The following is a 25,877-nucleotide window of genomic DNA, read 5'->3' on the forward strand; positions in this document are numbered from 1 at the left end:
ACTTCAACGTTATGTAGCATTGTTGGATGTTGCTTCCAGACACAGGTTCATACCCCTGATTTGTTCCTCACGAGATCCTCCACAATCCCTTAGAGTTCATTACAACTTTTCTGGGTAACACTGTATTTCACAACGCCAACTGAGAAGTTCTCCTTCACTACTGTGTAGGCAGTTTTAGATCGTATCCTACTTTGTTTATGTTTTAGTTATGTATATATCATTTCTGTAATGTACCTGACACATCTGATACTGTTGCACCAAATAGTCTAAGGATGAACAAATAAATAAACTAGGTAAATTACTGAAGTGGACAATCGCCAAAAATACAGTTCACATGAACTTAGCAATACTAGATGTCAGCTTCGTTGCTGACGTAATAACACTGTGGCATGTGATGATATACATGCACAAACAGAAAGAGAATGCTGTCAATACTTCTTTTGCATTATGTTAGTTTTTGGAATGTAGGATGTGGTGATAGTTTGTAGGTTTTGCTGAAAGGTAACGGTTTGGTTGAGAGTTGGTGAAGCGGTTTTGAACACTTCAGTTAATAAGGAGGTACTTTTTAGCTACCATGAATGCTCACCAAACTATGAGTATTGGCTGTATGTTTCATGTGTTGTACTCATGAACACTGCACATTAGGTACATATAAGGCACCGCAATTCTCAAGACACTGACCTCACATTTGGAAGCACAGAGTTTGCTCTGTCCAGCCATTTTTATTTGTTTTCCCAAATCATTTCAGGCAAATGCTATGATGGTTCCTCCAGCAAGGCCATGGCCAACCACCTACCCTATTCTCATAAAAATATACTAAGCATATTTTATGCTATTTATTTTCACTTTGTAATGACGAGTCTTACATCACCGTAAGATGATTCCTATGTGAATAAATAAATAAATAACATGCATTTACCTCTCAACAAAATACTAATGTAGATGCCAAAGACACGACATTTATGATATTCAGTTTTTTCAAATAATCACTACATGATTCACACAGATATAGTTAATAACCTCTTTCTACACTGAAAAGGAACAAAAGCACTTCCTGAGAAATGTTTCTACAATGCAAGAAAATATATTAACTTCCAGAAACATCAAGCCTTCATTTATTATTCTGTATATTTTTAATCCATTAACAGATTACCAACTTTGCTGTGTGTGTCTTTGCACACGAACATTTCTGCTGTTGTTTTCCTGTTTCCTCTGTTTCAGATGCAGTGCAGTAAACGACCTCAGTGAAGGAAATCTGTTACAAGAATAATAGTGGAGGAAGTAGAACTGGCAAGTGTTCCCGTGTATTTTTCAGAAGTGTAATACAACAAGGCTTCTTGCCCTAATAATGTTATTGTTTATCTATTTATTTACACGTCTAGTTCTGGAGGACCAAATTGAGTAGCAAATCTTGAAAGACATGTAACATGTCTGTACATGAAATTACAAAACAGAAGTAATAACAGATGAAATAAAATGTTTATCAATCCAAAAAATGTCAAGCCATAAGCTTAAGTAAACGCAATCTACAATATAACATAGGAATCGGCTTGATTTTTCGAGGAACTCCTCAACAGAGTAGAAGGGGTGACCCATGAAGAAACTCTTCAGTTTCAACTTGAAAGTGTGAGGATTACTGCGGCAATTTTTTAATTCTTGTGGCAGCTTATTGCAAATGGATGCAGCCGTATACTGCACACCTTTCTGCACAAGAGTTAGGGAAGTGCAATCCAAATGCACATTGGATTTCTGCCTAGTATTAACCGAGTGAAAGTTGCTAATTCTTGGGAATAAACCGATACTGTTAAAAAATGACAGTAAAGAATATATATGTGTGATCTGAGGTTTTCCAGGCATACAGAAATGTTGAAAATTTCTCAGGTATTCAGCCGGGTAGCGTCATCCAAAAGGCGTGATATTTCAACAAGCTGACTTCTTGCCATCGTCAGGTGTTCTTGGAGTCTGATTGATCTCTGATGGATGCCGACTTTAATCTCCACCCCTCTCCCACAGCCTCCGTCTGGGTGCTTCCAAACGGTCCGCAGCCAATGGTGGGGGAAGGGCAGGGCTGGGTGGTGGGGAAAGTGCGGCGCCCCACGATAGATCATGGGCCGCAGTCCTTCCGCAGCCATGGTCGCTTGCAGAACTCTGCTGTCATGGTGACAATGCTTCTTCTTCTTCTTCAGGTGTCCTGACAGGAGCGGATTTCCATGTAGACTGTTGTTGTGTTTTAATCATAGTCAAAGCTGAATTCCAGGCCTTGCTTAACTGGAAACCACTGTCTTTATTTATAAAGTTTGTCATCCAGCCGCATCTCCACTGACTCTTTGAGGATACAGTCCCAGAAGTTGTTCGATTGCTGCAACACCTTTGTGCCATCGTAGTTCATGTCATGTCCATGTGAGATGCTGTGCTTTACCATGGCGGTCTTGGTCAGCTGTGCGTTGTCTGGTGGTACTTATGTTTAAGAATATTTATACTGAGAGGCCAATGTCAGAATATCCAGACTAGTGAACAGGGGTCGACAAGAGGTTCGTGAACTTAGACCACTTACAGCCCGTTTCTGAGCCAAAAATATCCTTTGAGAATGAGAAGAGTTACCCCAAAATATAATACCATATGACATAAGCGAATGAATATATGCAAAGTAGACTAATTTTTGTGTTGTAAGATCATTTATTTCAGATACCATTCGAATAGTAAAAATGGCAGCATTTAGTTTTTTCAGGTCTAATACTGTCTACATTATCCCTTTTTATAAAGTGGCTTTACTAGTGAGTACTTAAATTGCGCAGGAAACTGACTATTTTTAAAGGAAAAATTACAAATATGGCCAAGTACAGCACTAACATGTGCAGCACAGTACTTTAATATTCTGCTAGGCAGTCCATCATATCCATGAGAGTCCTTAGTCTTAAGTGATTTAATTATTGACTCAGTCCCCCCCTTGTCTGTATCACATACAAGCATTTCCGACATCAATCTCGGAAAGCCATTTTTCAACAGAGTTATGTGATTCCCTGTAGAAACAAAATTTTTATTAAATTCACCAGTAATTCTCAGACAATGATTCTTACATACTGTACATATATCTGACTTATCAGAAACAGAAATATTTTTAATACAAACTGACTTTATATCATCAACCTTGTGCTGCTGACCAGACACTCCCTTCACTATTGACCATATGGTTTTAAATTTATCCTGTGAATTAGCTATTCTATTTGTGTACAACATACTCTTTGCCTTTAAGCACCTTACAACACTGTTTGCAGTGGGCTACAGTAGCTTGATTATGACTCTTTCTAACATTTTGATATAATTCCCGTTTTGTTCTACATGATATCCTTATCCCAGTAGTCAGTAACCCAGGCTGCATTTTACTGTTAGTACCCCATTTACTACATTCTAATGGAAAACAACTCTCAAAGAGCATTAGAAAAGTGTTAAGGAAAGCATTATATTTGTCATCTATGTTATCAGCACAATAAACATCCTGCCACTCTCATTCCTTGACAAGGTTTAAAAAAACTCTCTATTGCTGTTGGATTAACTTTCCTACATAGTTTGTAATTATGCGTGACATTTGTTTGAGTACAAAAGCCTTTTAGTGTTAAAATTTGTGCATCAAGGTCTGAAAGGTCATTCACCGTTTTACTGACAGAATACCCAGCTAGTAATGAAGAAAGAATAAAAATATTGTCTATGGCTGTGCTACTGTTCCCCTGCCTCTTGGTTGAAAAAAATACAGTCTGCATCAGGTCATATGAGCTTAGGAGATCAACCAACATCCTTTCACTTGCATAATCATATACAAAATTAATATTGAAGTCACCACATATAACTAATTTTTGGTACTTCCTGTAAAGTGAAACAAACCCTCCATAGCTTGAGCAGAAATGCTCTGAAGTCAAAGCTAAAGGACCTATAAACAACAACAATTAGAAGTTTAGTTTCACTAAATTCAACTGCCCCTGCACAACATTCAAATACCTGCTCAGTGCAGTGCCGTGATACATCTACAAACTCAAATGGAATACTGTTTTTTATGTACATGGTTTTTCCCTACCCACTCCGTAAAGAAAACCAACTAATCTGTATCCTGGTAAAGGAAGCCTCTGAATTGTCAAATTATTTAAGTGGTGCTCCGATATAACAATAATGTCAGACTCAATATCTATAAGCAGTTCACTAACTTTATCTTATATTTTTTGATGAAATATGTTAATTCCTTCTCTATTACATACTTCTTGTGCTTGATGTAAGCTAATTGTCAAGTAAAAACATGTGGTTCCACATCATCATTGTACCCCGCAAGCCACCCTTCCACATCATCATTGTACTCCGCAAGCCACCCAATGATAAGTGGCGGAAGGTAATAACTGGTATCACTAACTGATCCCCCTAACCTTCTACATCACGATGCCACAGGGAACAGTGACTGTCAGTAAGCCTCTGTATTGGTTCTAATTTCTCGAATTTTGTTATCGGGGTCATTACACAAAAAGTATCTAGGGAGAATAATATGTCGTCCAATTCTTCCCGGGCAGTGCACTCTTGAAATTTTAATAACAAACCTCTCCATGATGCATAATGCCTCTCACGTAATGTCTGCCAATGGAATTTGTTGATTACCTCAGAAACGTTCGTGCACTAAGTGACCCCATGATGAAACACATTGCTCTTCTTCATTGATCTCCTCTCTCTCTCTCTCTCTCTCTCTCTCTCTCTCTCTCTCTCTCTCATCAGTCCTCCCTGGTAAGGATCCCATACTGATCAATAGTATTTAAGAACCAGTCGAATAATCACCTTGTAACCCTCTTCCTCTGTGGATGAGTTTCATTTCCTTAAGATTCTTTCTATGAATCTCAGTCTAGCATCTGCTTTTCTTACTATTTGCTTTACATGGTCATTACACTTAAGGTCACTCTGGATAGTTATTCCTAGATAGTAGTGGCTTCTTTTCCTATGTAGACACAATATTCCATTTATTTATGTTCAGGGTCAAATACCAGAGCCTGTACCATTCATCAATTGTCTGCAGATCATTCTGCAAATTGATACTGTCTTCTGGTGTTACTACTTTGTTACAGACAACTGCAAAGTCTATAAACAGCCCTAAAGAGCATCTGACACTTTCTGCTATATCATTTATATGTAAAAATGGTGGTCCTATCACACTTCCTTGGCAGTACTCTGGTCCTATTTATGTTTTCCCACCAAACTGTATACCAAGCGAGATGGCACAGTGTTAATCTACTGGACCAAAATTTGGGAGCTTGGGGCTCGAATTCTCATCTGACCGTCTTTACCTAAGTTTTCCATAGTTCCCCAAATTGCTAAGATGAATACTGGGATGATTCCAGTGCAAAGGCCATGGCCAATTTCCTACTCAGTCCCTGCCTTATCCAATGCAAGCTAGCATATGTGTTACATATTTACCTGAATATATTATATCTGTAATGTATCTTGTATGTCCTATACTGCCGTGCTGGGAGGTCAAACGAGGAATATGTAAATAAGAAGGAATGTATACACTAACAGGTTTTACTAGCACAACTTCTCATCTTAATATAGTAGTGTATCACATATGCCAGTCCAGCTCACAATCTTTGTGTGAATATGTTAACTGAGATGATGATCTGTGAATGCATGGTTTTAAGGTGATATATACTGATAAAATTGTCTTGAGATTCCAGCTTTGTTAAGTTGTTTAAGATCTATGAGCTTTCAGTTGAGTACTCCTCAGCCATTCTCAAGTGGTGACTGTCTTCTGCTTGCTGCTGCTGTCCTTACACAGCTGCGCTGCCTCCATTGACGCCATTGGTGCTCACTCCAGCACCATATGTGGCACCATTTCTGTTGCACTCCTACTTTAACCTTCCAACGGCAGAGTTCCAAGCTATGCTTAACTGCAGGCCACTGTCTATTGAGGGCACTGTCACAATCTTTTATCTCAATGCCTTCTTTTATGACACTATTCACAAACTATTAGTCCACAAAGTAGCAGACGTCTCATTGAGTGCAATAAAAGGTTTGTTTTCTAGAGCATGCTCTGCTATCGATTTCTCAGGGTACCAAAGGCAAAAAAACTCTCTCGTAATCAACAAAGTGCTGTTCAATAGTAAACACAGTCTGTATGATCTACAAATGTCCAAATGCACACACAGTATTTTACATACTCCTGACATTCTGAGGCCTTCATTGTCATTTACAGACCTTGCTAGTTGTCAAATTGTTGTTGGAGTCCTGAACATCGAGTCCATACATGACCCAACTAATCCTTCCTGTTACTGAGCCACAGAACGGCAAGAAAAGAAGCTGCTTCGTGCCTCCTCGGGTGCATTGTGCTTATGTGTCTTCAGGAATGGCTTTCGAAATCAGTAGTTGCTGTTTACTTTGAATACTTACTGTATGTGGCTCCGTTCCTTTGACATGTTTTCAGCATCTGAGACTGCTTCCGTTTGATGCATCCGGGTCCTCAGAACAGAACGTTTCTGTGGTGGATGGTCATGGCTGTTAGCATGCTGATATCATTCCATGTGGGTTGGTCTTTGATAAACACTGTGGCTGAGATTTCCATTTGCTTTTTTGGTGGGCAAGGATGTCAAGGAATGGTAAGGCACCACCAGAAGTTGTCCAAAAATTCTCCTGAATTTTCAAGTCCATGAGACCAGAAAACAATGGTCTAAAGTCTAGATTAGGGCCAGCAGTAGCCATGATGGTGCTTACCTACAGTCCATAAGTTGGCAATGTGTCAGTTTTCCATATTGAATGGGTCAATTCTTTAACAAACAATGAGAGGTGAGAACAGAGGCAACGTATTTCTAGGGCCAAAATTGAAACCATTGGCTTGTTTGCTGTATCAGTGAGTTTCAAGAGAAATATTTTGTGATTATGGCAGTAAGTGCTATAAAGTGGACTGATTTAAGTTATTTAGTTTGGCACAGTGATGTCGTTGACTGGTGCATCTCTCATGGATTAATTACAGAGACATAAAGTACCAAATGTGGTGGTGAGATGACTCTTAAAGGGTCAAGGGTTTGTATGGATGTAATCATCTGGAAGCACAGCAAAAGCTGTCACTTTGAGTAAGTGGACCAACATTTTAATTCAGTAATGGAGAAAGGTAGGTGGATTAATGTTTATCAATAGCAGGGTCACATGTTTGGTACATTAATAAACAATGATCCACTTATTCAGTGTGCTCGTGCAGATCGACTGTGTAGCAACACACAGCACAGAAATATTTCACTGTTTCCAGAATGAGACTTTCACTGTGCAGCGGAGTGTGCACCGATATGAAACTTCCTGGCAGATTAAAACTGTGTGCCAGACTAAGACTCGAACTCAGTACCTTTGCCTTTCACGGGCAAGTGCTCTACCAAGTGAGCAACCCCAGCACGACTCAGGACCTGTCCTCACAGCTTCCATTCTGTCAGTACCTTCCAAACTTCACAGAAGCTCTTGTGCACAAAAGAGCTTCTGTGGAGTTTGGAAGGTAAGAAATGAAGTATTGGCAGAATTGAAGTTGTGAAGATAGGTCATGAGTCGTACTTAGGTAGCTCAGTCAGCAGAGCACTTGTCCGCGAAAGGCATGGTCCTGAGTTCGAGTCTTTGTCCGACACACAGTTTTAATTTGCCAGGAAGTTTCATTTCACTGCTTTTTCGAATATATCATTGGCTGCAATGCTGTCCTTGGTCTGCAGATACTAGCATGATTTAAACAGCTGTGATTCAAAAAAGGAGCAATTAAATCTATAATCCTTGTTAATTCCGAATGTACTATTTTTAAAACATGTCATCTGCCTGCTGCTCTCTCATTGGCTGCATAACACAAAGAGATGGAAAACCGTTCTTTGTTCGCATCATACCTCATGGCAAGTGCTGGCTGGCAACATTCCTTCATGACAAGTATGTCCCTGGCCTATTCAAGCCCTTTACCCAATGATTGTGTTGTAAGCATAATGATAAAAGCAACTAGGCTTTGCAGGAACTATGTCCAGGGCACTGTCCCCAAAGTACTCCAAAACAGGTTGGTTATAACAGGAGCTCGTGAGATTCCCATTGCAACACCGTCCATCTGGTTCAGATTTTCTCCACCATACAAAAATATATGGTGCTGTTGTCAGAGTGTGCTTAAATAAATCCACAACCATCTCGTCAAGTAACTGAGAGAGCAGATCTATACAATCTTAGATGGGAACCTGCATGAATAATGATGCCACATCAAAGCTACCATCGTATCTCCATCTCCAAGACACAAGCGTTTAATTCAACTGATGAAATCTGTCATATTCTCGATGTGGTGCAACAGAGACAAATGTCTGGAGTAAGGAGACTGGCCACATGTTTCATGACTTTGTAAGTTGGTGGTACAATGGTGCTTACAATGGGAATAGGGTTGTGTTCATCTTGTGAACTTTTGGGAGGCTATACAATGTATATGGTCGTGATGCCCAAAAGAGAACATTTTTAATGGCATTCTCTTCCAGTGAATGTTGCTTGGGAAGCTCGAACAATTTATTCAGTGTTCTAGATGGCGGGTCATATCAACAATGCTAGTGTCAGGAGAATTTTTTGTGGTGCCAGCTTTGCACTGCTGTGAGAGAGGATTCATCACACCAGAAAATAGATGGAAACAAAGGGCCGCAGGCTGATGGCTGTCCACCCGCAGCTGACAGAGTCACTTTGGATTCAGACTGTAGTGATGCATGCACAGTGGTACAAAAAGAGGTCATTACAGAGCAAAACCGTGGAGAGACAGAAAGGGAAATTCAGCCAATTTTCGCAGCAACAGCATGGGGCAGAATGTAGAACAGGACGCATCATTATCAAAGAGGCAATGAGAAACATTGAAGCAGGTGCCATGTCAGTTCTTAGAAATTGACTCAGTTTTGCACCATAACTATGGAGTATCCCTTTTGTTGACACAATAAGTTGTGTGGAACATGAAGTTTGTTGAGAAACAAGCCGTTTTCTCTCAAAATCCAAGCTGCCAACCTAAAATGTGACAAGAGCTGGGCTTAATGGCCTTCACAAACTTCACAATGATCCTCTCGTCATAGTCCTGCCAGCTGACAAAGGGAATGTAGTCATCATTATGGAACATGCCAACTATGATGCAAAGATTCAGCTGATGCAGGAGGAAGAGACATATAAAAATTATTGAGAGACCCAACATCCAGAATGTTGAGAAAGATGTTGGAACTTCTCGAGCAGTTTTCACTGGAAGAGACTCTCACTAAAAAACTTCTCTCTTGGGAACCACAATCACCTACATTTTGTGGTCTTCCAAAGGTTCACAAGAAAACAACACCCCTACAGCCCATCGAAAGAAAAATTGGACTACTGACTTACAGACTTGCGAAACATGTGGCCAACCTCCTTATTCTGAACATTGGTCACTATGTGCACCACATCATGAATACAACCAACCAGCCGAATTAAATGCTTGCAACTTGGAGAAGGAGATATGATCATCAGCTTTGATGTAGTGCTATTATTCATGTGAATTCCCATCAAATATTCTATAGATCTGCTCTCCCAGTTACTTGATGACACCTCTTTGGATATATTTAAGCAAGTTCTGACAATGTCGTCATATTTTTTTGTGGGATGGAGAATATCTTAATCAGATGGGAAGCCCATTAGTTCTTGTTAAAGGGGTTGACCAAAGCATCCGATCCCACCCATCGGCGTTGACCCGTGAGGTAAGACGACTGTTGTGTGTGACGTCACGACGGCGTGGAGTTTGGTTTGTGAGTGTCGCACGTTTGTAGGTCGTGTTGCTGTTTGTGGTGCCCTCTAGTGGTGTGTTTAGGGGTTTCGTGTTGTGTGGTGTATTGGGTTCAGTTTGGTGTTACTGCTCCTTCTGGCTGGTTCTCATTTTGGCTGTGTGTGGAGCGGAATTGGTTTCAGTGAGTTAACGATTTAGTGTTTTTGTGTGAAAGTTATTGTAGTGCTGTTCACTGTAGGTTGTGTGTTAATTTGAGTAAATTAATTTGTTGCTGCTCTTGTTAGGTATGGATATGACGGATAAAATTAATAGTGTGCGCTTGCATGCTATGAAGGGTGCGACTCCATTGGAGTTGATAAAATTTCTGAAGCTGTTTGGGTTGATTGCAGAGGTGGTGAAGTGCGCTGTTTGTGGGCATAAAATGACATTGGCAAAAGTTCCAGCATCTTGGACCAGGGACAGTTATATGTGTCGGTGCCGTAGGGATAACCTATGGCACTCCATATGTTGCGGTTCCTGGTTCGAGAAGTCTAGGTTGGGCATGCGCGAGATTGTGTTGTTGACATATTACTTTTGTTATAAATCCTCTCACAGTATTTGCGGGCACGAGACTGGTGTGAGTGAGAGGAGTGTGCTTGACTGGTTTTTGTTTTGTCGTGAAGTATGTTCTGAGTTGATTAAGTAAGTTGGGTGGGACTGGGGTTGTGGTGGAGGTGGAAGAGTCACAGTTTGAGAAAAGGAAGTATGGGAGGGGTAAGTCTGTGGTTGGTCTCTGGGCGTGGGAGGCTGTTGTACCAGGGGGTTGGTGTTCAGTATGTGTTTTTAGGGTTATGAAGGGGGCTGACTAAAAGGGAATTAGTGAGGTTGATTGAGGAGTTTATAGAACCGAGTTCTACTGTAGTTTCTGATGCTTTTTCCTCATATAGGGGGTTGGGTGTGAGGGGGGTATAATCATTTACTTGTGAATCATAGTTTAGAGTTTAAAAATTATGAGATGGGGGCTTGTACGAATACTATAGATGAGATGTGGGGGGGGGGGGGGGGGCCATTAAGTCAGTTCTTGGGAGGGGAAAGAGGTGCTCTTATAACCTTGGGGGGGGGGGGGGGGGGGGCTATCAGTAAGATGTACAGGTGGTGGGTGGGTGGCTGCGGCTCAGGGGGGGCGGGGGTTAGCTGTTCGTAGTGTTTGCAAGGGGGGAGGGTGAGTGTGTTGGTTTGTGATTTAGCTGTGGAGGATCTATTTTGCTGCAATTTTTGTCGAGTTGTAGTGTGAGATTGAGATTTTTTATTTTGCATTTGTTTTTTGTTTATGGGTATTTTATTTTGGGGTGAGGGGGGAGGTTGGGTTGGGGTGTGGGTGGGTTGGGTCTTTCTTTTGGTTGTGTATTATTTCACTGGTGTGTGTGTGTGTGTGTTTTTTATTTTTCTTGTTTTTAGTGTATTTGTTGTTTGGTGTTGTGGCTGGTGGGGTGGTTCGGAGTTGTGTGGTTTGTTGTATTGGTGATTTGGCATTGTATGTTGGTTTGTAGGTATGTAGTTGAAGGGAAGTTTTAGATTCCAATTTGTGGTCGTATCTGTGGGTTTTTTGGTATTGGGAGTTGCTGTTGACCTATGTGGGAGAAGGGAACTCTTTGATCCCAATGTGTGGTTGTGGCTGTGGGTGTTCTGGTATCGGTAGTTGCTGTTGAGCTATACAGGTCAAGGAAAGAGTTTGATTCCAATGTGTGGTTGTGGGTGTTCTGATATCGGGAGTTGCTGTTGAGCTATATAGGTCAAGGACAGTGTTCGATTCCAATGTGTGGTTGTGGGTGTTCCGGTACCGGGAGTTGCTGTTGAGCTATACAGGTCAAGGGAAGTGTCCGATTCCAGAGGATATTGTGTTTATGGGGAGTTTTGTGTTGGCAGTTTTTTTTCCTCGTTTTGTGTGGTTTGGTATGGTGGTGTGTGTCTACATTTGTTTACATTTACTTTGTCCCCACCCAAAAACCCCCAATTTCCCACGCTTGTCCTACTAGTTTCATTACGTTTTTTGTGGAACGTGTGTGTGTTGGTTTTTCAATGTATTTTCATGTTTGTTGTCATGTTTACGTAATGACGTCATAGGCGCCATATTGGAGTCATAGTGTATGGTCGTTTCCACCATATTTGTGACATCATGGGTCAAAGTAGACAGATGAAATCGGACACTTCTGTATTTCCTGTTAAAGCCACCCTATCTTGAGGACATTGCCCTACACAAGGCTCCTACAAAGCCTAGTTAATTTTATCATTATGCTGATGACACATTCACTGTCTGATCTTATGGACTTGAAAAGTTGGGAGAAATCTTGAATCATATCACCTATATCAATGACAACTTCGTCACAATGGAGAGAGAGAGAGAGAGAGAGAGAGAGAGAGAGAGAGAGAGAGAGAGAGATGGTCCTTACTGATCCTTGACATCCTTGTCTGCTGTAAAACAAATGGGTATCTCAGCCACAGTGTTTACCAAAATCCCATCCATATCTATGCTGGCAGCTACCACCATCCACCGCAGAAATGTTCTGTTCTGAGGATCCAGGCTTATTGAGTGAAGCTGCCTCATATGCTGCAACCTGCCAAAGTAACTGAGCCGTGTATGGGGAGAATTCAAGGAAAACAGCTACAACAACAGCCATATTTTGCAACCCATCTTTATGAAGACACATAAGTAGAATGCCCCCACATTTTTGCCGTTCTGTGGCTCAGTAAAAGGAGAGATTAGCCAGTTCGTAAAGAGGCACAATATTGACTCAGACTTCAGGGCTCCAGCATCTATTCGACAACTTGTGAGGCCTATGAATGACCATGTAGGCCTCAGAATGCCAAGAGTATATAAAATACTGTGTGGGTGTGGACAAGTTTATGTTGGACAGACTGTATGCACTATAGAACATCACTGTGTAGAGAATGAGGGATGTTTTCACTCTCAGTACCCAGAGAAATTAGCAGCAGCGGAGTACGCTCCAGTAAACAGACACCATATTGCAGTCTATGTGACATCTGTAATTACTAAATTATTTATTCTAAAACATCATAAAAGAAGCAATCAAAATAAAAATGAGTGACAAAACATTCGATAAAGACTGTGGCCTACAGCTAAGCACTACTTAGGACCCGGAAATCAGAAGGTTGAAGTGTGCACGCAACAAAGACATTGCCGTACATGACAGGAAAAAGTTATGAGTCTTTTAGCACACACTAAGGCACTTGCATCCAGTCTTTTAACACCAAAACTGGCAGAAACAGCTACAAAATTTAACCTTGAAACTTCAAACTATCACTGCTGAAATAAGCAGACCAGTATTTGCACCACTAATATCTTTATGACAGTTATCACCATGAATGGATAGATGATATACCAACATACCTATATAGTTCAATATCTTACGAAAGCTGTAACTACAGTCTTAATACATTTCTAAATATTGAACCCTCTGCTTATATAGCTTCATATTTTTGGTTCAATACTCGATTTACATTGGTGGATACATCACCCTTTTGATTTGTTTTGCAGCATTATCTTAGTTCAAAACAAAATCCTCTAATGCATCACAGCTAAGCCTGGAGCAATTCACTAAAGACCAAAGCAATTTAGGGGATCCAATCGGCACTCATGTTCATTATCTAACATTTGTGATGATACTGGTAGATTAAAATACACGAAAGTCCACTGCAAACCCCCATCAGGGAATTACCACAACTTTATTTTATTTCAGTGGTGCACGCTATTTATCTTTTTGTAGGGCACTATGTCAGGAAGTGACTAACCACACTGTGTGATAGTTGTTTTATCAGTGTTCCCAAAGAAACCACTGAATCACCATCTTCTTCTATGGACTTATAAAATTGTAGTACTTCATGGCAGATATCTTGAATGAATAGAGATACTGTCTGTTACTACTGCTTTTATAAATCCCCCTAAGCAAAGTGTTTCATGCTCTCAAATGTGGTCTCAACCTGATGACAGTGCAGTCATTTGATGTTGCCCCCATTGCAATGAAGACAGTGTTATTCAGTTAAAAAAAAAAAAAAAAACAATTTGGTTTTTTCGGTTGTTACGCTTAATAATCCTCCGGTAGTTCAGAAGTTCACAAACTTCTGGTGGAAGATATATGTTCTTCGTGGTACTGAAAACGCAAATAACGTGTTATCAAGTTAAGATGTATGTATTACATTTACATTAAAGGAGTCATCTATCTCCCTTACTCACTGCTTATGATGGAAAATTACTCACCGACAGCATCTGGTACAATTCGTTCTGGATACAAATCTGTCAAAAACAGACTGTTAACGAGAGTTGACTTGCCTAAACCAGATTCACCTACCACCATCAACGTAAATTCAAATCCTTTTTTCACTGACTTACGATGAACTTGATTTGGCAAATTTGCGAATCCTACATATCCCGGCGTTTCGATACTTGCGAACTATAAAACGGAAATACAATCATTAGTGTACAGAAATCCACTCAGAAATGACTTTATCGCCATGCAAGCACTATAACTGATTGACTTACTGTTTTCACTGATTCGTTCGACATAATATACTACTTTGTATCAACGAACACTACTATCACAACACTTACACACACTCACTCTTGTTACAACCTAAACAAATACAGGGCGTTGACAGTCTTTGGTTTAGCGCGCTCTATCATTGCCAACATGTCATATCCTATGCGCAGAGTACTTCCTGGTGGAAACATTTCAGAGTACTTCGTAAACATTGTGGATCGACCAGTATTCTCTGGGATCTATCGATACGATCCTAGAAAACTTTTTGTTACTTGATAGTGCATCAAATGTCATGCAAGTGGTATACACGTCTGAGGACATTCGCCCAAATCCTGACAATATGTAGGTAGATCGAAGATAAAACTATTCTCTTTCGCAACAACAATTGTGCAATTATGGCTGCTAAATAGTTATAACATAAACACCACACTTTAAGGGCTACTACATCAATGAGGTGGAGCTGTAAGAAAGATATAGTGTAGCAAAAATTTTAGAAGAAGTTTTCATAATAAGAAACATCCATTAACATCGAAACACAAAAAAATTTTGACATTAACTTATCAAAGATATTGGTGGTTGAACTACGTGGATTAAATTACGTGTAGAAATATAGCAAACAGCTACTTTTTATATATCTTTATTTATGGCTGTTGTAATAACAAGAAAAATGTTTCTGGATTCGCAGTAAACTGCTGTGCCATGATATTTTAAAATATCCTTGATTTTTATATAAAACCCTCTTTGTAATTCGTTTAGTTACTGAATAATCCATACCCTGTAAATAAATAGTTTGCAAGTGGAACTCTGTTGGTGAAACTTGATACGTCTGCTATAGGTTATGGGCCAAGCCATAAGAAATTGGAAAATACATGATTAAAGAAGACTGAAAAATTCAAAGTTTGCCCGTAAGGTCATACAGTAGAGGGAAACTTTCCATAAGAACATGAAATGGCGATTATAAAGTGATTATTAATAAACTTGAAGGACATAATGATTGTGTAGAATGATTCATCCCTACAGTGCTTTTTTCATAAGAACTTGAAGATATTATGTGTGAACGTGTGGCAGTGCCACAGGCAACACCGCGTGAACAAAAGGCATCGTACGCAGAATGACAAAAGGTTGACGCGAAAGCAGCAAGTCTGATAGCAAATTTGTGAACTTCTGGTGACGTGCACTAAGTTAAAGAAATGTGGAATAATTACATGCGTGATTTTCGAGTCAAGTGCGATGAAACAAAAGATTTTAGCGCACATCTAGCTAAACTGTGTAAGCTACTTGTAGTTCCATTAGATAAATTAAAGAAACGTGAAAAGAATATGTAGACTAGATTCTAGTCTATCCACATTAGAAAAGGAATATTATAATTTTGAAGATCGTTGTGACGAAAGACCATTGGAAAAAAGGTTAGAATTTACACATGGCATACTTACTGAATGCCATGGATCAAGGTTGTCAAGTAGCTGCAATTTTTCTCGATTTCCGAAAAACATTTGACATGGTACCACAACTACTCTTATTATAAAAAGTACAATCATATGGGGTATCAAGCGAAATTTGTGACTGTGTTTAGGATTTTTGTGTAGGACATATGCAACAAGTTATGCTGGACGGAGAGTAATCGACAGTTGTGGAAGCGACTTTGGGTGTCTTGGGACACTTGCTGTTCATGTTGTAGACAATATTAAGATTAACTTCAGGATTTTCCCCGATGGTGCAGTTACTACAATGAAGTACAGTGTGAATGAAGCTTCTGCCAGACCTTCATAAGATCTCAAAGTGATGCTGAAATTGTCAAGTTGCTGTAAATATTCAAAAAAGTAAAATTCTGCACTTCACAAAAAAAAATAAACGTAGTATCCTATGACTACAATATCAGTGATTCACAATGGAATCAGTAAACATATACAAATACCTGAGTGTAATGCTTAGTAAGGAGATGAAATAGAACAATTACTTAGGCGCAGTCATGTGTAGAGCAGGTAGCAAACTTAAGTTTATTGGTGGAATACTAGGGAAATGAAATCAATCTACAAGAGAAATTGCTTACAAACCACTCATATGACCCATCTTAAAAAATTGCTCAAGTGTATGGGACCCATATCAAATAGAACTGACAGGGATATTGAACATATACAGAGAAGGGCAGTATGCATAGTCACAGGTGTCTCTGACTTGTGGGAAGGAATGTTGAAAGAACTGAACTGGCTTATTCTTGACGATAAATGGAAATCATCCCAAGAAAGTCTACTTACAAAGTTTCAAGAATCAGATGTACCGAATATCTGTAGGAATATACTACAACCACCTACATTTGACTGCAGGAGTATAATATAAGACCCTACATATTGCTCGCATAGGAATCACGAGGACAAGATTAGATTAATTACAGCACATACAGAGCTGTTTAACACTAGAATAATATTCTCATATCTCAAGATACACAATAACGCAAATGTGGCTGTAGAGCGGTTGTAGTCTTCCCCAACCTATCTTCCTAATCCATGTGCCACCTGACAACAGTATAGTGCCAACCATTGCTAAGTGAAGCTTCTTGCTCTGAGTGGCTTTTGTATCTTTGAGACATAACAACAGAAAATGTTTGACCAGTCTATACTTTTGTTCTTAACTGTATTATTGTGGTATGATTATAATTATTTTAGTAGCATGCGAACTTACTGTTATTTTTCTTCCTTTTGAACTGAAGATCGTCATGATCAGAAGCCTGTGCCTCTCTCGAATACAATAACAGCGAATTTGTAAGAATAAGAATATTTGCTGAATCTATAATTTTTTTCTTGTTTCTATTTATTTGCGTTTACTCTAATTATTTTACCAAAATACGAGTTAACTATTAGTATTTTTTTCATTACAGACTCAGAATGGCATTACAAGAACATTTTTTGACTTAAATAGCTCAGCTGACGTAGAAGGAGTCCACCAAATATTGTCTGATGGTATGGATGAGGATAAAGTGCGAGCACCTTCTTACAATTTAGAAGAGGAAGACATTGATGTATCAGAGAACATTAATGAGTGGGAGGAACACTCAGAAACAGAGTAGAGCAGCATCACATATGTGAGCTCTCAGAAAAAAAAAATCAAAGCAGAATTTCTATGTTTGTCATCAGAAGCAAGGTAAGACGGTAATAGAGACATACACTTGGAAAAAAATTCCTTACAGTTGACAGAGGAAAACCACCAAGCCCAGACTAATCGCACAGCATCCAAGTGTATCTGGAAAGGCTCAAAATACTGATAAAATTGTGGACGCATGGAAGTGTCCAATTGATCATGACATGATATGAGAGTGGTCTGAAAAGTCCTTGGAACAGAATAGAAAAAAAGTACTTAAATCACTGAAACTTTTTTTTAATTTTTCAATGTAGTCTCCTTATAGATTAACGCACTTGGTCTAACGATGTTCCAGTGCCTTGATCCAATCTCGAAAACGAGTTTCCTCCAGGTCTGCAAAATAGTTGTCAGTTCTGGCTATCAATTCCTCATTTGAAGTGAATCTTCCTCCACCAAGAAAAATTTCCAGTTTTGAAAAGAGATGGAAGTCTGACAGAGCCATATCAGGTGAATAAGATGGGTGTGGCAACAATTCATACCTTAGTTCATGTAACTTTGCCATGGCGACGGCACATGTGTGCAGGTGCACATTATCTTGATGGGACACGACTTTCTTCCTTGCTAAAGGAGGCCTTTTTCACATATCTTCTGTTACAATTTGTCCAGGAGGTTAGCATAGTATTCTCCATAATTGTTTGCCCAGTGGGTAAATAATCTACAAACAGAATCCCCTTCATGTAGCAGAACACTGATGCCACCGCCAAAGGAATTGTCTTTGCTTTCTTTGGTGACGGAGAATCAGCATGTTTCCTACTGCTTTGACTGTTGTTTTGTCTCTGGGGTATAGTAGTGCACCAAACCGGCGCAAAAAATCTTGTTCGTTTCTCCAGCATCGTGTCGTGCCACCCATCTTGCAGATATTTTTTTCATTTCTAATTCTTCAGTTAAAATGTGATATACTCTTTCAGATTACATCTGGAACGCATGAGCAATTTACACACTTTCAATTGGCGATCCTCCATGACCGTTCTGTGCACTTTTGCAATGATTTCTGGAGTAGTGACATTCTTGGCCTACCATTGTGCAGATCATCATCTAAGCTCTCCTGATCAAATTTAAATTCATTTGTCCACTTGGCAACAGTTGAATATGAAGGAGCAGAGTCCCCCAGTGTATTCTGGAAATCGTCATGAATGGCTTTCATACCTTTCATAGCAAAGTACTTAATCACTGCTCGAATCTCTATTTTTTTCCATTTTCGAAAATCACTATGCGGGAACTACAACAGAGCCACATCACTGCCAGAACACTCTTCCAAGAGGACTGACGTCGCACATGTTTACAGGCAACAGTCCAATGAAATCACGTGAACAACTCATTGCACTAGCACTGACCTCTTGTGGTGATTCCAAGAACTTTTCAAACCACCCTCATATATATTATTGTTAGACTTCCAAATCAGTATATTGACAGCATAAGCCCACATTCTTCACAGCCTAAGTTTGCACACCATACTGATCAAAATTAAATACATGCCTTCATAGGCCTTTTATACATGGCAAGACATGTGAAGGTGAAGGAATCAATCTTGAAGATTTGTGGGGTAAAAATTTCTACGCCAACTCCATTTCTATCTCACAAATGTTCAAGATTGATTCTTCCATCTTTATGAAGTCCTGCCGTGCATAAAGGGTCTATGAAGGCATGTATTGCAGTTCAATCAGTATGGTGTGCAAACTTAGGCTGCAAATAATTTGAATGTCAATGTATGACTTGAATATCTAACAATCATATTATCTCCCATATCATCATCAATGAGACACTTCCAAATGTCCACAATTTTATCAATAATTCAGCCCTTTCAATTTATTGCCTCAATGCTGCTTGGTTAGATTGTACTGTTGATGGTAAGGAGTCTTTTTCCAAGTAAATGTTTTTGTTATCTTCTTCCCCTGATTCTGGCGTCAAACAGAAATTCTGTTGTTCTTCTTCTCCTGCAAGTCTCACATCTGTGCAGCTCTGCTCAATTACTGTCTTCCTCCCACTCTTCAATGTTCCCTGATGCATCAGTGTCACATCTTTCTGCTTGGCATCTACTTTGTTCCAGCTGCATCTTGATGCAGCCTTTTTGTCTTCCTCCCCACCCTGCAGTCCCTTGATGCTGCAATCAAAGTGCTAGGCAGGAGCACAGTTGGAGCGTTCACGGTTACTGAGTGCTGTTTGGCTAGTTCTGTCGTACTGTGTCTAGTTCTACATAACAGAGAAATGTGAATGGAAGGACAGATTGGCTCATATTGCACACTGTTAAGAACAATGACACAAACCAAAGTGCAATATTTGTAAAAGAAAAAATCTACATAATGTATTCTGTAGTATACTGAAATGGTATAAGCTTCCTTTAATTTCAAGGAAGTAGTTTTGGCGATAAATTCCATTATATCATATAAAAGAGTAATATGGACAAACCCTCATATAATTGTTTTCCATCTCAAATTACATTTTTTTACTTACTGTGATATAATATGACATTCAAATCTCCAGCAGGCAAAATGTATGTTAGAACAAAAACTGTAAAACTTGTTGAAAATATTTTGTTAAAGAAATACAATATGTTAAAATATAATTTATGAAAATCAATACAGTTTAATACAGAACATCAGAAATTAAATTTTTAGTATCTGTGAAAGGCTGCACTCAGAAAGACAAAAGTAAAAACAAAGTAATTAGTGAACAATTAGGATTACAACAAATCATTCAAAAGGCAATCCAATTAAAAAAATGGAGAGAACATGTACTTCATACACTACCACAAAGACTTCCTAAAATAGCAGCAGATTATAAACCAGGGGCAAGAGAAGCGTGGGAAGACTGAGGATGAGATGGTAAGTCCAGAGCAGGCCCTAGGCCTAACCCTGAAGAGACAAAAGAAGAAAAACGAACATCAGTTAGCCACAATTTAAAGATCACATTCAACAAAGAATCAAAAAAAAATAGTGCATGTAAAAGGCTGATTTTGGTGCACATTTTCCTGACTCATCAAATTCAAGCAAAAATCTGGCAAAAATCAAGGGAAAATTGCCAAATTTAGGGAAAACATGATTCTCACCAAAAACAGTGATTTTTTGGAAAAAGAGGGAAAACCTGGTTCACAAGGGGAAAGAACAACAATTCCTACAAAAATTTTCACTCTTTGTGCAGACCTTGATCAAACAGCAATATTTTGTAAAATTTTACCTTTTCTTGCATTTGACACAATTTTGCTCCAGTTGGAAAGACACAGCCAAAGCAAAGACAGATTTGCCACCACAAAGATAATTCTCATGTTCTTCCTCCCAAAATTTAATGTGTTCTTCATAGCATTTAATGTTATCCTGATGAGTGATTAATATAAAGGGTGTCCCACCTAACTCTGCCACCTCACATATCTCTGGAACAACAATAGATATTCAAAAACATTTCACACAAGCATGAACATACGGCAGAGGCTTAGGAAACCAAATACTGTGCTAAGTTTTAAAATGTAAACAAATGCTATTTTCAACACAAACTTTTGTATTTTTAAATGGACACCCACTATTATTTCGTATGTAATCAATAGCATAAAAAATCACAAAAATAATGGTGTTGGTTGCATCACAATACGTGAATTACATCCTGAGAAATTGCGAAGCAAAGTTGACACTTGAAATAAATGAAGCGCACAGCTAGCGCACATCCTGAGACTCAAGCTTGTACCTCACGCTGCCTGTGTCAGGGGCTCACACAATGGAAAGGTATGCACAATCCATAAAAATAAACAATGAACACGTACAACCCAAAGTTACGTTTTTCAAATTGTAAATGTATGTTTATTCTAGCGAAATGACAACTAGAGCTACAATTAGAGATAACACACTTGAATTCACTTTGCTAAATACATTTACTAGGCCCTGTCGCCCACAGAAACTGTATTGTTGTGCATTACATCCAGAATAGAAAATACACCCACATCTTGACCAATGAAACTGTCACGTCAACATGTGTTGAAAGTGCCATCCGTTTGCATCAATGCACATTTGCAGATGGGTAAGGAGACACACAGACTGTAGAGTTTCTACAGATATTGCCGCACACGCCACAGTAATACGATGTTGCATATCCTCTACTGTCGTTGGGGGTTCTTGATACACTCTATCACTGCACCCCAGAGAAAGAAGTCTAATGGCGTCAAGTCAGGGGACCATGCTGGCCATCACACAGTACCTCCCCACTCCATCCACCTATTTGGAAATGTCGCATCTAGAACGTCTCTGGCAACTTTTGCATTGTGTGCGGGACATCCATCATGTTGGAACAACATTCATAGACGAGTTTCCAATCCTAGATCCTCCATGAGGAGCGCTAATGTGTGTTGAAGAAGTGATACATATCACTGTCCGTTCAACGTTCCACGGTAAAAATAGGGACCTACAATACAGATACCGCACCAAACACTGAAATTCCACTGTCGTTGATGAGCAACTTGGTGAATCCAGTGGCGATTTTGCATGGACCAGTAGTGCATGTTCCGCAAATTCACATTACTGTGATTTGTAAATGAAGCCTCGCCCGTAAACAGCGTATTGCTTAGGAATACTGGATTACCTTGCAACTGCTGAAGCGCAAAACGACAGAATACAATGCAGGATTCAAAGTCATTCCCGTAACGTTCTTGGTGTAGTGGGATATGGAATGGATGAAACTGATGCCGATGCAAGATTCTGCACACGCTACTGTGGCTTATTCCTACACCTCGTGCAATTTCTCGTACGCCCGCCTGAGGATTGTGTGCTACAACGGCCAGAACAGCAATTTCGTTTCCATTGCCAGTCGCTGGCGTTGAACGTCGACGTTTTGTGGGAGCCCAGCTTCCTGTTTCCGTGAGTGTCTTGCAGATGTTGCCAATGGTCCGACATGACGGACACTGGCGACCTGGGTAGCGTTCAGCATACAGTGTCACAGCTGCGGTTGCATTTCTGTGATATTAGCCGTAAATTAAAATAATATCTAGTTCTTCTTCATTACTGAAGGCCGGCATATCGACTAGATGACAGCAAATGTAACAAGTCACAAGCAAATAGGTTTTAATGTGGCAACGTATATGGATTACGGTACAGTATGAGAGCAGTTCAGCAGACCAGATTAGGAGACATTTGTATACTGAAGGTAGAGCGTGCCGTTGTGGTATTGGTATGTTTATGGCAGGATACAGGCGCCAGTGCAGGCAACCCCTGCCCTGAGCACAGTATTACATGCGACGCATTGCGTCAGAAACTGTGACGCTGTTGCTATCTTTTACAAGCCACATATTTCGGAACGTATGAGGTTTAGAAACGTGAAAACAAGTGTGTTACCACTAATTCTGCCTCTAGTTGTCATTTTGCAGCAATAAACATTATGCGCAGGACATCCATGATTCTGATATCGCATTATTTGACACATTATAAGAGGTACAGCTCAAGAAGGCGATAAACTATCCCCCTTTAGGAGTGCCATCAATGAAATATGGGCCAATGATGTGTTGTCATACAATACCACACCATACATTAACACTCCACTGACGTAGTACGTCAATCACATCACGATTACTGGCAGTGTGAGGTGCATGCTTGAGTCTCAGGATGTGTGCTAGCTGTGCGCTTTGTTTGTTTCAAGTGTCAACTTCGCTTCACAGTTTCTTGGTTTCCTAAGCCCCTGTCGTGCGTTCATGCTGGTGAAAAGCGTTTTTCGATATCTATTATTGTTCCAGAGATATTTGAGGTGGCATAGTTAGGTGAGACACCCTGTATATCCACGGTAAATTTTTCTTCAAAACGTGCTCTAATTTTTGTTCCTTCAGCCATGTAATGATGTTGTTTTAAGTTATATCATCTCGGTTTTTGCATGACCATCTGCAACAACCTTTGTGGGTCCATTTACATAGGAAACATTTCTCTAAATAAATGGAGAAAACTAATACTAAAGAATGCAAAAAATGTGGAGTGGAGAAGTCACTTGGTGAGCATTATTCGTACAAGTACACAAAGAATAAGCATTTGCATATTTGAAAAGAATGTACTAGAAACAATCACAAAATTGGATATGTTAGCAGTGGCAGAGTGCTTTGCCCATGTGGAAAATATGTCACAGCTGCTTATTACAAGGAACTTTTAAAACTAATCTCGAATGATGAACACACAACACTATTGACATCCATGAAAAATTATGAACAAACTGAATCTAGTATAATAACAAATTAATGAATAAAGTGGCCAAAATTTAGAGATTAAGACTTTGTGCAAGCAGGGATCTAAGAACAAACATACAGTTAAATTCAAGGTCTGTTGATGGGAATCTCATAAGAAATTATCACCATCTGCGAAAAATGCTGACGATGTATGCTTCGATCTGCAGGTGACAAAACAAGAAAAAATATATCAAATGCCATTAATTTTAATATTTTAATTGTTTTTATGAAAATCCAAAATCTGGGGATGAGCATATAAGCAAATGCAAAAATTATTATCAAGATTATGCAAATATTAAAGTGATGTGGAACTGAAGTATGTAGATGTATCTTTAGATAGCATTTACTATCAGCCAGACACAAAAACAGGTAGAAATACAGGAAAATGAGAAAGAAATTTTAAACATTTTCACTCAAGATTCTATGCTGATCATCATATGTCAATTTTTTCTTGCCATACATGACTGTATAAACAAGTTTATCTTTCGGAATTTTATCACTCAATATGGCACACACTTTCATTGTTTTTTGTGTTGCCAACAGATTCATGCTATGTTACATGTTTATGATGGAGATGTGGCTATTTTCAATGAAACGGAATGGATGTATGTTAATGTTACCCCTCAACTGTGCGATACGTTTGAAATCGTGAAAAGCATCGTAAGCCTTCTAAATGCTAGAAGGTGGGTCAGCGGTCCACTTTTCTTCACGAAAAACTTCAGTTCTTCTATTCTTCAGGTAGACAGACTGTAGTTTGAAGTGATCGAACAAGGAAGAGTCAACCAACTGGTTGTTTTTGTGCTTGATCTAAAACACAATGACGATGAAGTAAGGCATGTCACGTTCTGCAGAACTGTAAAAGTTCCTGACACTGAGCTCAAAATTTCTCTTACTAATCAATCCTACAACTTACATGAGTTGTGAAAGAAAGATATGGGAATTTTCGTACTTTAAGCCTTTCTTGCTCTAGCTCGAGCATACACTCAGCTTCGTATCTGTCAGTAGGAATACGGATTTCCCTGCTTCTACAATAATTCTGCCTTCTTTTCGGAGTATATCATTTCCCACAACACCAGCTTCGTTGTGGTCAGCCTAATGAGGAACGGCATCGTTTACACTTGAACAATGTGTGAAACATACTGTTAGATCACCTTCCTACATCACTTATTTATAATCTTTGAATATCCCACCAAGCACATCTGGTGGAAAACATTTTTCTTACTTTTTATTTTCCCTGTGTTGAGGATATGGCCTTCCATGGCTAGCTCATCAGCAAGAGGCAAAGCAAAACATAACAAGACTAATGAAGAAATAAACAGATACTCCATTCGAGACGAAACATTATTGCCCTTCTTTATATTAAGGTTGAACAGCTTCGTTACATACACTGAGGTGACCAAAACATACCTCCTAACATCGTGTTGGACCTCCTTTTGCCTGGCATAGTGCAGCCACATTCACGTGGCGTTGATTCAACAAGTCGCTTGAAGTCCCCTGCAGAAATATTGAGCTGTGCTACTTCTGTAGCTGTTCATAATTGCAAAAGTGTTGCCAGTGCAGGATTTTGCGTACAAACTGACCTCTCCATTATGTTCCATAAATACTTGATCGGATTCATGTTGCGCGATCTCAGTCAGGCAAATCGTTCACTCGAATTGTTTAAAATCTTCTCCAAACAAATTACGAGCAAATGTGGCATGGTGACATGGCGCATTGTCATCCAAAAAAATTCCATTGTTATTTGTGAACATGAAATCCACGAATGGCTGCAAATGGTCTCCAAGAAACCAGAAATAACCGTTTCCAGCCAATGATCGGTTCAGCTGGACTAGGTGATCCAGTCCATTCCATGAGAACCCACACCAACATGGAGCCACCACCAGCTCGCACAGTGCCTTGTTGACAACTTAGGTCCATGGCTTTGTGGGATCTGTGCCACACTCGAACCCTACCATCAGCTCTTACCACAGAATTTGGGACTCATCTGACCAGGCTGCAGTTTTCCAGTCGTCTATAGTTCAACAAATATGGTCACAAGCCCAGGAGAGGCGCTGTAGGCGATGTCGTGTTGTTAACAAAGGCACTCTTATTGGTCACCTGTTTCCATAGCCCATTAATGCCAAATTTCAGCGTAACTGATACGTTCATAGTTCATCCCACGATGATATCTCCAGTTTTTTCACGCAGTTCTGTTGGCCTGTTAGCACTGACAACTCTATGCAAATGCCACTGCTCTTGGTCGTTAAGTTAAGGCTGTCAGCCACTGCGTTGCGTGTGGTGAGAG

General features: G+C 39.6%; 1 protein-coding gene across 1 annotated transcript in view; it reads right to left on the reverse strand.

The window, feature by feature from the left end:
• LOC126203117 (septin-1) overlaps positions 1-14,447 on the reverse strand; it is a 66,655-nt gene extending 52,208 nt beyond the window's left edge. Inside the window, exons 1-2 of the mRNA XM_049937361.1 lie at positions 14,277-14,447; positions 13,995-14,187 (exon numbers count right to left, since the gene is read on the reverse strand). Of these exons, the coding sequence (XP_049793318.1) occupies positions 13,995-14,187; positions 14,277-14,300 (217 nt within the window). The 5' untranslated portion in view covers positions 14,301-14,447. The remainder of the gene's footprint in view (positions 1-13,994; positions 14,188-14,276) is intronic.
• Positions 14,448-25,877: the final 11,430 nt, after the last annotated feature.

This window comes from Schistocerca nitens, chromosome 9 (genome assembly GCF_023898315.1).
Source record: "Schistocerca nitens isolate TAMUIC-IGC-003100 chromosome 9, iqSchNite1.1, whole genome shotgun sequence".
Lineage (NCBI taxonomy): Eukaryota > Metazoa > Arthropoda > Insecta > Orthoptera > Acrididae > Schistocerca > Schistocerca nitens.